Genomic DNA, 15610 nt, shown 5'->3' on the forward strand with positions numbered 1-15610 from the left:
AAGGGCAGCAAAGGGGAGGAGGTTTAAGCCACAGCCCAGCTTCTTCAGGTGCAAGATCTCAAAAGTTTCGATAGCCATGCAAATTTACTCAGTAAATATACTGTGCTGAACCTTAAGCTGCTCTATCAGTGTTTCTTCTGCTTTCAGTCTAACCCAGCACAGCACACTGGCTCATGTGCATGTCTAAGGAAATAAATTAACTGACTGGTTCCTGGAATAAAATTTAACACTGTACAAAGCAATATATTTAGCCATCTCAGGCAAATAGCCCTAAAATAACAAGAAGAAAGAAAATAATGCATTACTGGAGGCTTACCGAACCTTGGGATTATATAAATTAAATGTTGCAATGTGAACTGGATGGTGTATCCTGATACCGTTGAAAAGCTAGAGGTTGAAGAAAAACAGTAAACCTATTATAATTAGGGTTTAGGGGAGCATTTGGTTATTCTCATAAGTAACTCAGACTAGCTGAATGCTGACAGGGCCACGAGAGCAGGCAGTAGAAGCTGGAGCTTGCTTAAGAGGGCAGAAAGGTTTTTAGCTGGAATTCAGTGGGGACTTGCTAAGTCCAGTTTTATTTAATATCTCCACAGTTAATTTAGAAATAAATGGCACGTTAATTAAATTTGCAACTAAATTAGCAAGTTAGAAGATCAGACCAAGGTGCAGCTGTGGAGAGCAAATCTCACCGTGTTGCATGAACCCACAACCCAAAGCAAGCGGCGTGGGGCGCAGCCGGAAGCGCCAGCACTGCGGGCGGCGGGGGAGCAAACCTGCCCCTTCCCATCGCCGGGGCCGGCGCACGCCTTCCCCAGCCAGGCTGAGGTCTCTCGCGTCCTGCTGCTGGGCCAGAAATCTTGGGGTGGGGTGGTGATGCTGGAAGGAGGGAGGCAGGGAGGCTGCGGCTGCGGCATTCGCCAGCAGTGCTGACCATTGCCTTTGGCGAGCTCGTTATCCAAAAAACAGGAAAAAAAACGGAAAAAAAATATCAAAAAAACAGGGAAAGCCCTGCCCTGGTCACAGCAAGGGACACGGGCGGATTGCATAGCCGAGTCGAAGGGACAGCTCGACAGTGAAATCCAGCAGGCTGCCGGATAGTCTCTCTGGGAAATGGAGGAGTCCTCACTGGCAGGGTTATTTAAGACTCGACTTTGAAACACGAGACACTCTGCAGTTGGGAACAATGCTGCACTGTCAGAGAGATGGACTCAATTACTTAATAGGTCGTTGCTGTCTGTCTCCTGCGATTTTCCTTTCAAGAACATATATTCAGCTGGGTTATTTCTCATGGGAAGACAAAGCGTTCTGAGAGAAGCCAGGCGTTTGAAGGGGAGCAGCGGGAGGAACGGCAGCCAGGCAGATGCCCGGGTTGCTTTCTGCAGAGCATGCTCCTCGGGATGTGGAGAAAGCCGGAGTGATGCAGCTGATGTGGTATTTTGGTCCTGTAACCAGCTGATCCCCTGGTCTCATAAGTCTCGCTTCCTTTTCTTCGCTCACGAAAGATTTGCCACGTTGTTTTCTTCTGCCAGACTCTGATCCCCAGGACTAGTGGTGGTGGGACTGTGGTCCCACAGGCAGCACTGCACATGCTGCATGGGCCATTGGTTACCAGTTTGCCGAAATGTTCAGCATTGGATGGCCGCTTATCCAGCGCTGACAGGTCCATACAGCTCATCTCGGTGTAGGGGCAGCCTCTCCTAGCACGGAAAGGCTTTGATGGCATTTGATGAAAATGACAGCCAAGCTGGAGGAGAAGCTCATGGCCAGGAGCCCACCTCCAAGTAACCATTGGGTTCTCCGTTAGCAGAACATGGTGGACAGGGACGTATAATGGAGGCGGTGATGCATATTGTCACCAAAATTACTCTGCCAGCCACGGGGTGAGCGTTTCATAGGCACTTTCCTTGTTGGGGTCGTGGGTCTAATTCACAGCCTTGATGCGGGGCAGCACGAGGTTAGCCCCAGGGCAGCTGCAGGGCTCTCACTGCTGGTGTGTGCGCCCGTGTCTGCATGTGCACACGCGCTTGGTGTGCGTGAGCGTGTGGCTGCACACGCGTGTCTAAGGCATCTGTCTTTGTGCACTTGTTTGTCACCAAATTAAGATACTGCGTTACCTTATGCACATTGAATTGATGCAACTAAATTGGCTGGATGTTCTTAAGCCCTGAGGGTGTAATGAGATTTTGTCTCTTTTGCCCATTTCTTTTTCTTTTCTTTTTTCAGAATAAGTCGTCTGTTTAATGGCACAGAGCCTATTGTCTTGGACAGTTTAAAACAACATTATTTCATTGATCGAGATGGTGAAATTTTCAGATATATATTAAGCTTCCTAAGGACATCTAAGCTACTGCTCCCAGATGACTTTAAGGTAAGGAAAGCTGTAGTCTGCAATCCATTTTTTCCTCCCATTCTGTCATTTGTTTTGGTGCAGGTTGGTTTATGTGCTTGACCTAAACACACTTAACTAAATGTTGCTGTTTATTGTTAGGATTTTTAGTACTTGTATATTACACCAGGGATGCTATTATTTAATAAATGGACCAATGGTTGTCATGGATACCATAAAAAGTTAAACGATGAAGCTTACGGCTAAATCAGTTTTTCTAAACTAATTGTATTTTCCCACATTTTTAGCTTATTTATCAGGGTATAACAACAATTAAGAAGCAACATCAGCAACTAGCACTTACCAGGGTTTAATGCTCAGAATCTGAAAGAAATGTTTTAAATTTGATACTTAGAGGGTGTAAATCGTATAAATCTTTTTCTTGTTGGTATAAAAAAGAAACACCCTTAAACAAGCCCATGAGGATTTGTGTTAGATATAACCAATGTAGATACTTTGGGTTCAGGAAGTAATCTTTTACACAGTTTATGAATGTCAGAATATTCTTGGGAGATGGAATTTACTGAGGGCTTTTTAAGGAGCAATACATGTTTTCTATGAAATAATGGCGCTGGTTGTTGCTTTGCAAATCCTGATTGTTCAAACGCTCTCCTCCTAGCCTTGTTTATTTGGCTTTGCACTTATGAAACTTGCAACATTGTCATCCTTATGTATGAAAATTAGAAGACAAAAGTGTCCAAACTGTAGATGACAAGATTCAACAAAAGCACTAACTCCAGCATGAAATGATTAATAAATTGGGATGGCAACGGGGATCTGCTCAGAGTCAGAGGACGTGGAGCGTTGCTAGAGAGGAAGGTTCCTGCGCTGTGCAGTAAGATTTCACTGTGCGTGTTGGACTAGGTAGGCAAGATAATTTGGCCAGTCATTACTGAGTCAGCCCAGATCTGTGGCTGCTGTGGTGGCTTTAGCTTTGGAGTACAGCTGATCCTCATGCTGCAAACCGCTCCTCAGCCGTTCTTGCCTAAGTTACGAGTATAGTCGTATTTGACCCCGGCAGGGGATTGTGTACAGTTAATGTTGAGCAGACGCGCTGTGTGATGGGAGCACACGTCCAGTCCCAAGGCAGGGAGAAGTTTTGGCATTCAGGGGCGGTTTCGGCCCTCCAGCCCCGAAGCGCTGTCCTGAGCACTGGTCTTTCTGGGGAGCGGCGGGTGGGTTGGGGAGGCTGGGGTGCTGTGAAGCAGGGTGAGAGCCAGAGCACTAAGGGGTGGATGTGAGAAAAGCTTTTTACAGAGAAATGAGAGAGAACACACAGGTAGGAGTGAAGCTAAAGACCAGACCAGTTTTGTGGATTGACAGATGGATCAAGTAAAGGGGGGTGGATGGAGAAGCGGTACAGGTGAAATTGCCAGAGAGATGCTTTAGCGGCAACATTTTGGACAATGTGGTGGGACAAGCGGGCGTGAGAAGAGAGGGTAGAAGAGTTGTAGTTGGAGCTGATCATCGCCTCGACTGGTATCCAGAGTTCAGAGGTGCTGTGAAACAAAACCAGTAGGATTTGCTAAGAGCCTGGAGGTGAGAGTGCCAGTGGATGCCAAGGACTTGTCTGCGCAGCGAGCCGCTGGCAGGTCTGGGAGAGACTCGGGAGAGCCGGCGCTGTGCCCGGGCTTAGTCCGTTGTTCCAGACCATCTCTTTGCATAGGGTTAACTGTATTTTAGTTAGTTCCTCCCTGGGAGAGCTTTAGAGCAAACCCCAGGCTAATGAGGGCTCAAGAACAAAGCAAAGTATTGCTAGGTAGGGAGTAACTAAATACAAATGCATAGAAGAATGCGCTGCAAAGCTATATTAAAACTGCATTGTAAACGGATTTGACTTCACAGAAATCATGTAATTTTACCAGCATGATTAAAGTGACAGAAGACAATAATCAAAGGCAGCAAATGGAATCACTCAGTGTTTCTAAATGCAAAACTCTATTTAAGGTATAAAACCTGACAGGTTTTCCAGTGAGACTTGCATTAAATGTTCTTTATGTCAAACAAAGCATTATCAAGTGTTTTGAATATTTATTAGTTTTTACCCCTTAATTTAATCAAGCAGTTTATTAGCCTCGAGGTTTAGCCAAGTTGCTTTTCAACTTGAATTGCTGCTCAGATGGTTATTTTGGAAAGTTTGGAATGTTAGTACCACACCAGCGTTACTGTGTTTGCTATTTAAGTGTTGTTTTCAGACTAAGTTAACACTGAAATGCAGAGAAAGTGGGGTATGTGTTCCTAGGCTAGTGATTCTTTATTATCAAGTCTGACTGGTGTGCTTACAGTGAATATTAATTACACCTCCTACTATTAATAAGCCAGAACTTGGAAGTGTTTAGTATCTGACAGGTCGCCCTGCTGAAAGCCACAGTCTAATAGTACACACAATTTTGCTGAGTTTGGGGGATTTTAAGCCACATGAAGTATGCTGAGAGATTACTGTGAGTTGCTTGGCTCGGTTCTCCTTCACAGCCAGCCTGTGCTGAGCGAGCCGATGGCGAGCAGCCCGGAGCTGCTTACAGCTCCCTCCTCCTGCACCAGTTCAGAGTCCCACGCCTGTGGGACCCCGACACCTTGAGCAACAAAAGTCCTCACACAGAGCGTGGAGCCAGCACCCCCGGGTCTGCCATGCTGCTGGGTTAGGGGGTGGCTGGCGCAGGAGCTGCCCCTCCTCTGCAGCCCAAATGTTCTCTGCCGTGATCCCCCCCGCCGTCAGAGGTGATTCCCCAGGACATTTACGAGCAGCTTCTGTCCCCTTCACTGCCAATACATAACTTCACACAAAACCAGGACCCATCATACCTACTTACTTGAGACTCGCTCCCTGCTTAGAGATCGTCAAATGAAAATAGACATGGGCAATGTGTATATTATTACTCCATCTTAAGGAGGGGAGGAGCACAAATGCACAGGACGTCTGAGTTTCATGTGGATTATAGAGGTCACCTGTAGCACCGGAACCACAAGGCCGGCACGCTAATTTATTAATAACGTTTTAAAATTTGTGTGCTTAAGTGCTCTCAAACTGACCTTAGCAAATGGCGCAGTTGTCATCGTAGAAGTGAGCAACTTTCTCTCGTAGCCAGGAGTCAGATCTTCACAGCACTAAAATATAAAAGAAACGTTGAGTCAGGATGACAGTTTGTTGTTTTGTGCAACAGAGTAACAAGTGAAAAATGGGCAGAAAGAGGCATTTCAGCTTGTTCAGGAGTCAACATTAGGTACAAAAATAAAGGACCTCTTTAGTACGGAGAGAACAGCATCAGGTTCACAGGAGACATGGTTTTACAGTTTCTGTTGGCTGTCTCTGCCTGTAGTTAGCAGATCGTTACTGACCCACTGGCACTGATGTCAAAACAGCAGCACAACTGGCCTTGCAGTCACACTTCCCAGGAAGATGTCACCCTTGTCAGAGGCGACTGCAGAATTTAGCCAACGTGAAATCCACCAGAAAAAAAGCTTTTCTGCCGAATCATGAGCAGAAAATTATTCTGTGAAAGGCAAAAAGCTGCATCTTTGAAAAATCTGTTTACCTTTCCCATGAGATCTAAGTGTTGTCCAGAAGTTGTGGATGGAGAAAGGCGGTGTGCATCCCACCCGGCTATCTGCTCCCTTTTCCAGGTGGCCTGACAGAACTTCCCCACTAGTTCCTACAACAGCCATGAGAAGTTGAAGGCTCACGATAGTTCATGAAGGCTTTTTGTGGTACTTTACAGCAAAATCAGAGCCTTGACTGTCCATCTCCCCTTTCAGTCTAGTAAGGAGCACCCTGCTCATGAGCAGGGACCTTGGCTGGTGGGAATCACCTTCGGAGTAAAGCCATTTTCCCTGGCTAAACACAAGCAGCTCCATTAGCTACCATACACAGTGCTTGGCTCTGGGCTGTGCTGCCACAAGGTATACATGGCTGTTAAGAAGCTGGGAAGGTAGGGAAATAATCCTTAGAAGAAATGGGAGATGCATCATTAGTCCTGCAGGACAAGGAACTCCTGGATACTGTACAAAATCTGCTGCAGGATGCTGCCTGCTGCTCAGCAACGCTGCACTGATGCCAGGGCTGGAGCCTCCGTGAGAGAGAGGGTACAGTATCTGTGTGCATTTACCAGCATATGCCTGGAACAGAAGCTGTACCAGGCTGCTCTGAGGCTGAGTTTCAACGAAACTGTGTGCACTTTGCCACGGTGCTAGGCAGTTAACACCCTGTAGCTACTTCTGTGCCTGTTTCAGCAAAATGTGCCTCTTCTGGATAGGTCTGGGAAGATTCGTGTCTGCATCTGCCTTTGGTAACTTATCAAAATGAGCAGCATGGAAATGTTTTCTTGCAGCTCCTGTGGCACCTCCCTGGCAAGGTCCCTTGTGGGTTGAATTCTTCTGCTTCATATTTCATGTTAAACTTTTGCAAGTCATCAGGGTAGGATTTTATATCTACAGTGCAAGGGTGGAAATACCTGTGTCAGTATTACCTGGACATCCTGAGTATCCTGTGCAGACAGTCCAGAGCCGGGCCTCGCTTCCCAGTCCAGTTGCCGCTGCACAGTATTCCCAACAGTGTATAAAACCTGCACGAGAAGATCATGCACTTAGCGGTGTGTCGAGTCCATTACCCTGCCCAAGCACAGGACCCCCACGCTGTGAACCGTTTATTCTTTGTTCCTGGTTTTGCAAAATCCTCTTTCCTCCCTAAATACATTGTCAAATTCCGTAGCGGTGCCCAAGTCACTCGGTGCAGAAACGCCAGATTCCTGGTACAGGAGCCCGAGCAGGTCAGGGTGGTGGGGCAGGCTGTGCTCCTGGTGGCTGGTCCAGGGCAGCATGCAGTACGCGGGGTGGGGGGTCACGGAAGGTGTCCCTTCCCAGCACTGTCACTGGTGGACAGCCATGAATTTTCTCTTGCCGTTCCTAGCAGAAGACGCTTTTTTATCCCCTCTACGTGTTACAGCGTAACAAATTCCCTTTATTGCCAGTGCCTGATAATAGGCAGCTGCCCAGACTCCCTAACGCCGCATGTGCGTGTTGCCGCTTTGCACCAGCATACCTCAGATTCCCAGCTTCTGTCGCAAACCCCTTCCTCCAGGTGCAAAACCCTTTCCAGCACATTTGTGCTCAACCCAAGTGTGGAATGGACATGGAGATGAGAGTCTTATTTTAAAAACTAACCCAAGCACCTTGGCTTAACCCAGGCGGTTTATGTGCATCCCACTGAGCACATGATGCTCCAGCACAGCTCTGGTTTCCACACAGCCGTCTGAGGCGTGGCTGTATCGTTCTGGGAACAGTAGTGGAAGAGCTGTTTCATCTGAAAACTCCTTGTCTTACCACAAAATTATATCAGAATATAAAATTTATCTTGTTTATTTAGGACAAATGATGGCTAGCAGGAGTCACTAAAGAGCTGCGTTTGATGCGGTGGGCTAATAGCTGGCTGTGGGGGAGGCAGAGGTGGTGTGATCCTGGTTTTGTCTGCTTTATGGCATTACTGTTTTGGCCCGGGGGTGCTGGGCCATTGAACAACTGTGATTCAGGATACTGTCAGCCTAGTCCGAAGCCCAGTGAAGTCGGTTGAGAAGACTGTCATGAATGTTATGGGCTTTGCATCCAGCCTCAGGAGCACTGTACCTCTCTTTACTTTCAGAAATGAAGGACTGGTTTTTATATGGCTGTAGCACCTCTTCTGGGTTTTACTGTTGAGTTTTCTTAGCACATATTCAACTGATTGACCTTACAAATAATATGTTATTTTATAGTGACCATGAACACAGATCTTCTAAAACTGGTTTTTCAGGACCTATTGAAAACAGTGGGAGACTTTCCATTGCCTACAGTAAGCACTGGATGCTCCTGTTCACTCTACAGCATTACATTACTTTTTTCCTTAGCATTGCATGTTTTCCTTTGCTCAAAAAAGAGAGACATGGGACCAGCAGATGCCCAGTGAACATTTGCTGTCCCCCTGCACACACCTCTCTAGTAACTGCAGTTAAGCTGTGGACTGTGTTGCTCCAGTGTCCTGCACGATGAAGATCACAGAGAGTTTGGGGCAGGGGTTGTTTTTTAATTTAGGCCACTAATCCTCATAGGTTTAAACCAATCCCGTGCTCAGTAACCAGGGAGCTTCACTGGTGGGCAGAGAAAAGCAGTAATGGCTCAGCAGAGTGCTGATTTTGGGGAGGGGGGGAAGTAACTTCCATCAGGGGAGAGGCTGATTCTTTCATCTTCCTGTTGTTTTTCATCTTCCGTCTCCTTCCCGTGAGTGCATTTGTTGCCCTCATTTCTTTCCACTTGCTCTTATCACTTTTCTCTCTTTCTGTGTTCTTTTTTCCCTCCCTTAGTGGTGCGCATATTGTCCCAGCCTTAACAGACATCAAAGAGATGTAAAGGATGGGATGTCCCTTTTGTAACGTGATAACCTTGCTGGTGGCACTGTGAATATTCATACATCTCCAGGCTGTAGGCAGGCCTGGGGTGAAGGAGCACCTCTCCACTACCCACGGTGGGTCTGTGGTGCCCAATTTGAACACAGCTAACTGCTTTGGTTCAATAATATCCTGCAGCAGCAGATTTTACAGGTTAATTCCAAGCCGCTATGAAGAGTCGCACCTTTTTGTGCTGCACGTTCCTTGGCCTTTGATTCCCCCTCTTCCCCGAATCCTGGAGCAGCACTGCTGCCATTATTTTTCATGTAATTTTGATGTCCATTTCTTGATTACTTCTTGTCATGCCCTTCTTTCCAGGCTAAATGATTCCAGTCATTTCACTCTTGTGATTTTTCATTTCATTTCATTGCAGTGGTGGAGAACTGACCTTTATGTCCAGGTGTTGACCTACAGCATACTCCACAAAAGTCACATAGCGTACCTGCGGTGCAGCATTTCCAGCTGTAAACAGGCGTAAGAGCCAGGAAAGCAAACGGCAGGTCTTTGGAGAGAGGAGCTGGTGCTGTGCTCTTGTTGCTCCTCTTCCCTTCAAGAGGCTGAAGGAGGCGGTGGGGCTGGTGTAAGCAAACCGTCCCTGGGTGCTTCCCCCTCCCTTTCTTCTCCGGCTTGGTCTGGTGGGCGCTGCTGCCTCCTGGGGTCTGGGGGGGCTGCTGGCACCCTTTGCCTCAGCGTACTGTCATGCATTGAAGCTGAGGTGGGAAGATCTGTTGGAAATCTGATGAAAAGCTATTAATGAGGATGTGCAGAAGACATCTCAATCAGTGAACTGGGAATCGGACCAAATTGGGAATTTGAATTGCCCAAAGCCCGAGTGAGGTGATGGACAAATGGCTGGGAAGAACTGTTTCTTTTAAGTTGTTGGAGCGCACAGCCGAGCTCCCAGCCAGTGGGATAGTCACTACCTCCGTATAATTTACCAGGCTCCAAAGTACACTCTAAGTACATGAATAATCATGAAACACAGGGAGCAGCTGAGCTGCTGCAGCTGAATTTCAGACTCAGCAAAGACAGGTGAGAAGTGAAGCTAAACTGACATCTCCATCTCGTAACATGTGTGCGAGAGGTGACGGCGAAGCCTGAGATGATCTGTTGTAAGATCAGAAGTGAGTATCTGAGGCGAAGAGTGAAGATTAGGCTCAGGACATCTCCTCTTGCATCAGCAGGCTTTGCTTATTGCAGCCAGTTATTTTGATTTCTTAATCCAAAAGTAAATCCTTCTGGCATTGAGCTTGCGGGATAATAAATGAAAGAATAATTCAGTGGCGTTGGGAACTTCACGGTCAGCCCAAATAGATTCAACACTAACACAGTGTGGTTTTCTGTGTAGGTGTCAGATGAAGACAAAGTATGTGGATACCTGTTGCCTTTGCACTCTTGCTGACAATACATAAGCCTAAGTAGGTCAAACAGGAACAATACTCATTTTTAAAAGAGAACTATAAGCATTTCTAGTTTCTCTCTCTCCCTCTTCTTTTTTTTTTCCCCAGGACTTTAATCTTTTATATGAAGAAGCAAAGTATTACCAGCTGCAGCCAATGATTAAGGAACTTGAGCGATGGAAACAAGAGAAAGAACAAAGGAAACATTTCCAGCCTTGTGACTGCTTGGTCGTAAGAGTGACTCCAGATCTGGGGGAAAGAATTGCATTGAGTGGGGAGAAAGCTTTAATAGAAGAGATCTTCCCGGAGACCGGGGACGTCATGTGCAACTCCGTAAACGCTGGCTGGAACCAGGACCCTACCCACGTTATTAGGTTTCCTTTGAACGGATACTGCCGGTTGAATTCAGTGCAGGTAATGGCGTTTCGGTGCTGGCTCATCTGTTTGCTGGGGTGTTTTCTTATTATTTCTTGTTCAATTATATGCAAATTATTTGCTTCTGCCCAATTACCTTCAGTGCTTATACTGCAAGGAGACATTTTCTGCCTGGCGAGATCAGTCTTTCAGGTTTTCCTAAGTCTAAGCAGAAAAATAGATTTAGATTTTGTGTATGTTAGTGCCATGCTGGTCTCATAATGGTGTTATACTGATAAATGCTAATTTTTTCATCAATGTATAGCCCGCAGCAGTTTTTTTTTTCCTCCAAAGTGCCCCCAGGAAGAAAGAGAGAGTTCCAAAAACTACAAAAAAAAATCTCCACACCATTTTATAGAAAATGCAACAATGTGTAAATGCATAATTTATGTCTCACTCATAATTAAATGATGGTGCCTGCGGGATGGACTTAAAAAAATTGATCTCTGCACTTTTTTTTTTTTTCAAAAGGATGTTCTATAAAAATTGCCCAGAGTATTTTAAACAAAATATATTTCATTTTATACTCAGAGTTTTGACATTAGGTTTAAAATTAAACATATGAAACAAAAGAAGATAACTGGACAGATAGGTGGATGGTAGCGGAAATAAATATGTGGCTTGTGTTTAGGCAGCGGCCTTATGGGCAAGAAACGCCATTTCACAAGGGATCACCGCCACTGCGGCCAGAGCTTCGGTGGTGTAGCTGTCCTTGGGCTGCGCAGGAGGAACGGCGCTGATGATGCTGTTAACTTCTGCCTTAATTAACAAGGCAAAACAGAGCTCTTGCAGAGTTTTTGCATGTACACCTTTAAAGTATGCTGTAAATACTTGTATTATGGAAAGTGAAATCAACCTGTAGGGGAATATTTCCAAAGTTCCCCTCCCCTGCAGAGGTGCTAACTGGGCTGTGGGGAATGCCTTAGCGGTCTTGATCAACTTCCCTGGGGGCAAATACCCACCGAAGGGCTGGCCCCTGGGACAGGCTGGCCGGACAGGTTGGGGAGGGAGGCGTGATAGCAAGGGAGGGCAAGCACCTGGAGCCCTTGCTTACCTGGGCTGTTACTACACAGCAAGCTGAGGCGCCCTCTCTCTCCCAAGCTGCCAGCTGCCAGTGTTTTCGGGAGACCTGCACTTACCAGGATATGTAAAAGTGGATGGAGTCATTTTAACAACCTGCATTTGCCACGGAGGCCTCCCTCCTCGGGGCAGCATTCCCTGGTGCCTCGTGCACCAGAAGACGCTTTTGTCTGAAACCGTTCTAAACCCAGCTATTTTTGGTGATTTTTGGTTCAAGACTCCCAAGTGTTTTATTTGGTTGAACTTTTAACAGTCCGATGCCTGTGGTTAATTTTGCCCAGTCCTTAGCAATTTCATGTTTGGCAAGGTTTAGAGTGGGCTGCCCCAAAAATAGAAGGCTGGAGGTGGGTCGGAGGCAGATCCGTTTGCTGGCAGTGGGAACAGTGATGAATTCATCGCTGTGCTGGGTGGAGAAGGGAGCAGCTGCGGTTTAGCTAAGGTAAGTGCACAGGGAAGCGTGTTCGTGTCTCAGCCACGCTGTCCGTGCGATACAGTTAGACGCATGCAAGAAATCAGAATAACTGAAACAATAAAGGGTCACTGCGAGGCACTGATGGGCTCAGCACTGCAAGCAGGCAAAGCGCTGGATGCCCACGTGGCTTAGCACCTGGCTCTGTTTTATCCAAAGTGGCGTACTGGTAGGAAAGGTGTGCTGGTAGCGAAAGCTGAGTGCTAATTATTGTTATTATTTGAATGTGTTTTGAATTCAGTCGAAATTCAGACAGAATCAAAGAGTCTCTTCACAGGTTCATGTTGTGAAAAAAAATTTCTGTCCAAGAGTCTACAGTCTAAATAATATTATTAAATTACATCATTTTACTAAATTACATCATTTTACTATATAATTAATAGAAAGTGTTTTCAAACACTTACTGGAAAATGATGCATTTCTGAGACCAAAGGCTGATGAAATCAGCAGCTAATTATCATTGGCTCTGATGGACTCTGGTCAGCGCATAGGCACTGCCCTTCCCCTTCCCAGGATTTTTGGGCAAAACAGTATTACATCAGAAGCTGGAAGTACAGTGAAGTAAACGCACAGACTTACGGGAGGTCGGTTAGAAGGGGTAGTGGTCGGAAGAGCAGAATCATTTCCAAAGAGTCTCAGAGTGACGCGGTAAGTCTGCCTGCTGCGTGCCGAGATACAGCACTTCTGTCTCCCTGTGCCCTGCTGAATGTGTTTGGTAGCACAACTGCAATACTTACTAATTCTTTGGATCTTTGGAAAATATTTTCATTAAATGTTTTGTGTCAAGAACTGTGCGTATAAAACAAAGCATGTCAACTTCGAGTAGGCAGCGGCAGCCAAAAAAATACAGTAGCTCTTAATTTAATGCCCCTTTGTAATTACATACAGGTATAGAGTTTTCTTAAGGCACGCTGTTTTTTCAACTCCTCGCAACAGGTTCTGGTGAGATACATGAGCTTACCTTAGAGAAGATTCTGTGATGCTTGTATATGTTGAACATGGAGTCTTCATCATTAAGAATGTATTCGTTAGTATTCTGCAAAATTTAAATGAAATGCAATAAGTGAAAGTATCATGTTTCTGTTTGGAAAAAACTTCCAACGAAATCAGATGTGCTCAGAATACTGGAAGACAAAGTATATTAAATCCTAGCACAGATCCTCTATTTAATAGTGTGTGTGTGTCTCCCTATACGTAGGAGAATCACAGCTGCTACTCATTTACTTCTTGGCATATTCTCTTTGGAGATTTACAGGAAAGTAGCTCTGATTTGATTCAAAGACGCTTACTGGTTTCCCTCTGTCTGTACCTTACCTTCAGAAAAAGTAACGCGCATAGAGCCAAATTCACTAAATGGCATTTAAATCTGTTCATGTTCAACATGCCGTTTAGTCTGGCGCACGCACCGGCGCATACAAACCAGAGCTCAGCGCACGTGGAAGCAGCCTTTAGGAGCCTTTCTCCATAGACCTGAGCTCAACCGCATCCGAGTTACACTTAAAACTCTACAATATTTAAAGATGCTCTGCATTGTGTACAGGATTTGGCCTGTTTTGTTTCTTGCAGAGAAAATTGATGATACCAAGGATTTTACACTAGATGATAGCCTGCAGTCTAGTCCTTCGAGCGCGTAGGTAGCAAAAATGAATCGCTTTGTTCTGCGTGCGGTGCTCTAAGGTGTAATGTCTACCCGGATTGTGTGTTTGCAGAGAGAGGGCTCGGTGAAGAAAAGTCCTGTGTTAACACGCAGCCTTCCATAGCTTTGGACCGAGGCAAGCCAAGGGCACCCCCGTGCTTGTTTTGTCTTACAAGCAAATTGATTTAGAAAAGTTTTTAGCAAGGATTTTGAAGTCACATGTCTCTGAAATCTTACCTGTCAATCCTGTTTCACTGTCCAGTTAAATGGAAGAAGCCTCCTTTCCTGTAGCCGGGTTGCCTCTCGTCTTCATCCTGCCAGGTCTAGGAACAGGAATGCACAAATTAGTCAAAATACACTCCAGGCTGTGAAACAGCAGTCTGACGACGTCTTGTTCCTCCTTCCCTCTCAAACTCCTGCCTTCCTCTTTGAGCAGGAGCAAGTGTTGGTGTCTGCGCCCCGTCCTGTCCTACCGGCTGCCTGCAGCCCGCACAAACGAGAGCTGTAAGCTTGCGCTCGCGCGCTCTCATGTATTTTGATAACCCACTCCCCCCCTTCTTGTCATCTCTCCAGGTTCATTTGTCTCCCAAGCGCTGGGGTGCTTTTTCAATCTTTCAGTTTGACAACTTTCTTACAGCGTAAGGTATAGAAAAATCAGGGCAAAAGTCAGTGAGGTTTGGCAGATGCAGCTTTCTGAGAACACGAGTCCCTGTGTCCCAAGGCCAGGCGGAGCTCCTCGGGCAGGCTGATTTCCAGCAGATGCTGCATGGCTCGGGCAGAGCTGTGCGAGAGCAGCTCCTTTCCTTCGCCTGTCCTTAGCAGCCAGAGTAGCAAGTACAAGGTTTTAGTTACCCCTAGAAACCCAAACCATGGATTAAACTGCAGATGGCTAACACAGGCGACCTCAAAGGAGGGTTCCCATGGATTAAAACCAGCAAACGCTGCCATGGTTTGCATTGCACTACAATACCACCTTGGATCCAGTTGTGCTTTTGAAATCAGTTACCTTTAATAAAGGCTCCAGACTGACGTTTCTGGAGAAAGCAACGCCAGCATTCAGTCAGAGGAGGCAGTGCACTAAGAAATGCACCTTGGCCTCACGTGGGTCTGCATGCGGGGCGAGGGCCGAGGTCTGGTGTGCAGAGCTTTAACGTAGGCAGCTTGGGCCTTGAAATGTAAGACTTCTAAGTACTACTGCAGTAGGTGTGACTGCTGAAGTGCTTCACGGGGCTAGTAAAACCAAAAAAGAAAGCAAATTCTTTCTAGGACATAAACCTGTGAAAGCATACGACTTGACTCTACCTGAAGTTGGGTGTATTGCTTAAGACACTTCTCTAGGTTGAGTGAACAAGTTTGTAAACAGCTTAGTCCCTGTGGTTGTGGGTGGCAGACGGCTGTCAGGAGGATGCTGGTGGTACTGAGTTCATCGGGTTTAGTAAATCATCAGGTTCACTTCCCAGCGCAGTGGGCCCATGCGCTGGAGCAAAGAAGAGGTACCTTGGGCAAGGCTGTTACGGAACCGTACAGGCTGCTCCCCCTTGATGGCATTTTTCAGTAGAGAAAAGCACAGGAACCATTTTTCCAGGCTACTGCCCTGGACTCAGGAGAGCTGCCTGCGGGAGGGAGGGAGCATGGCATCTCCTCCGGGGATCTTAGGTTGCAGACCTGCCAAAGGGGGATCTGGCATCCGCTCTCACCTAATGCTGGGAAAAGTCTGCGTGCGTCCTGCTCTGCTGGGAAACCGTATATCAACACGCTCACCCATGTGAAAACACGGCCCTATCATATTGCCAAGATCAGTATATCCTA

At 46.4% G+C, this 15610-nt stretch overlaps 1 protein-coding gene across 3 annotated transcripts in view; it reads left to right on the forward strand.

Moving 5' to 3' along the window:
- The window catches only part of KCTD15 (potassium channel tetramerization domain containing 15), a 46364-nt gene that overhangs the window by 26413 nt on the left and 4341 nt on the right, over nucleotides 1–15610 (forward strand). For all 3 annotated transcript variants that reach the window (XM_087738692.1, XM_087738693.1, XM_087738694.1), the window contains 2 exons: nucleotides 2227–2371; nucleotides 10311–10616. In XM_087738692.1, coding sequence (XP_087594818.1) covers nucleotides 2227–2371; nucleotides 10311–10616 — 451 coding nt within the window. The remainder of the gene's footprint in view (nucleotides 1–2226; nucleotides 2372–10310; nucleotides 10617–15610) is intronic.

The sequence above is a fragment of the Nipponia nippon genome, unplaced genomic scaffold (assembly GCF_047370975.1).
Source record: "Nipponia nippon isolate SJK-2023a ecotype South Korea unplaced genomic scaffold, ASM4737097v1 scaffold_7, whole genome shotgun sequence".
NCBI classification, from domain to species: domain Eukaryota; kingdom Metazoa; phylum Chordata; class Aves; order Pelecaniformes; family Threskiornithidae; genus Nipponia; species Nipponia nippon.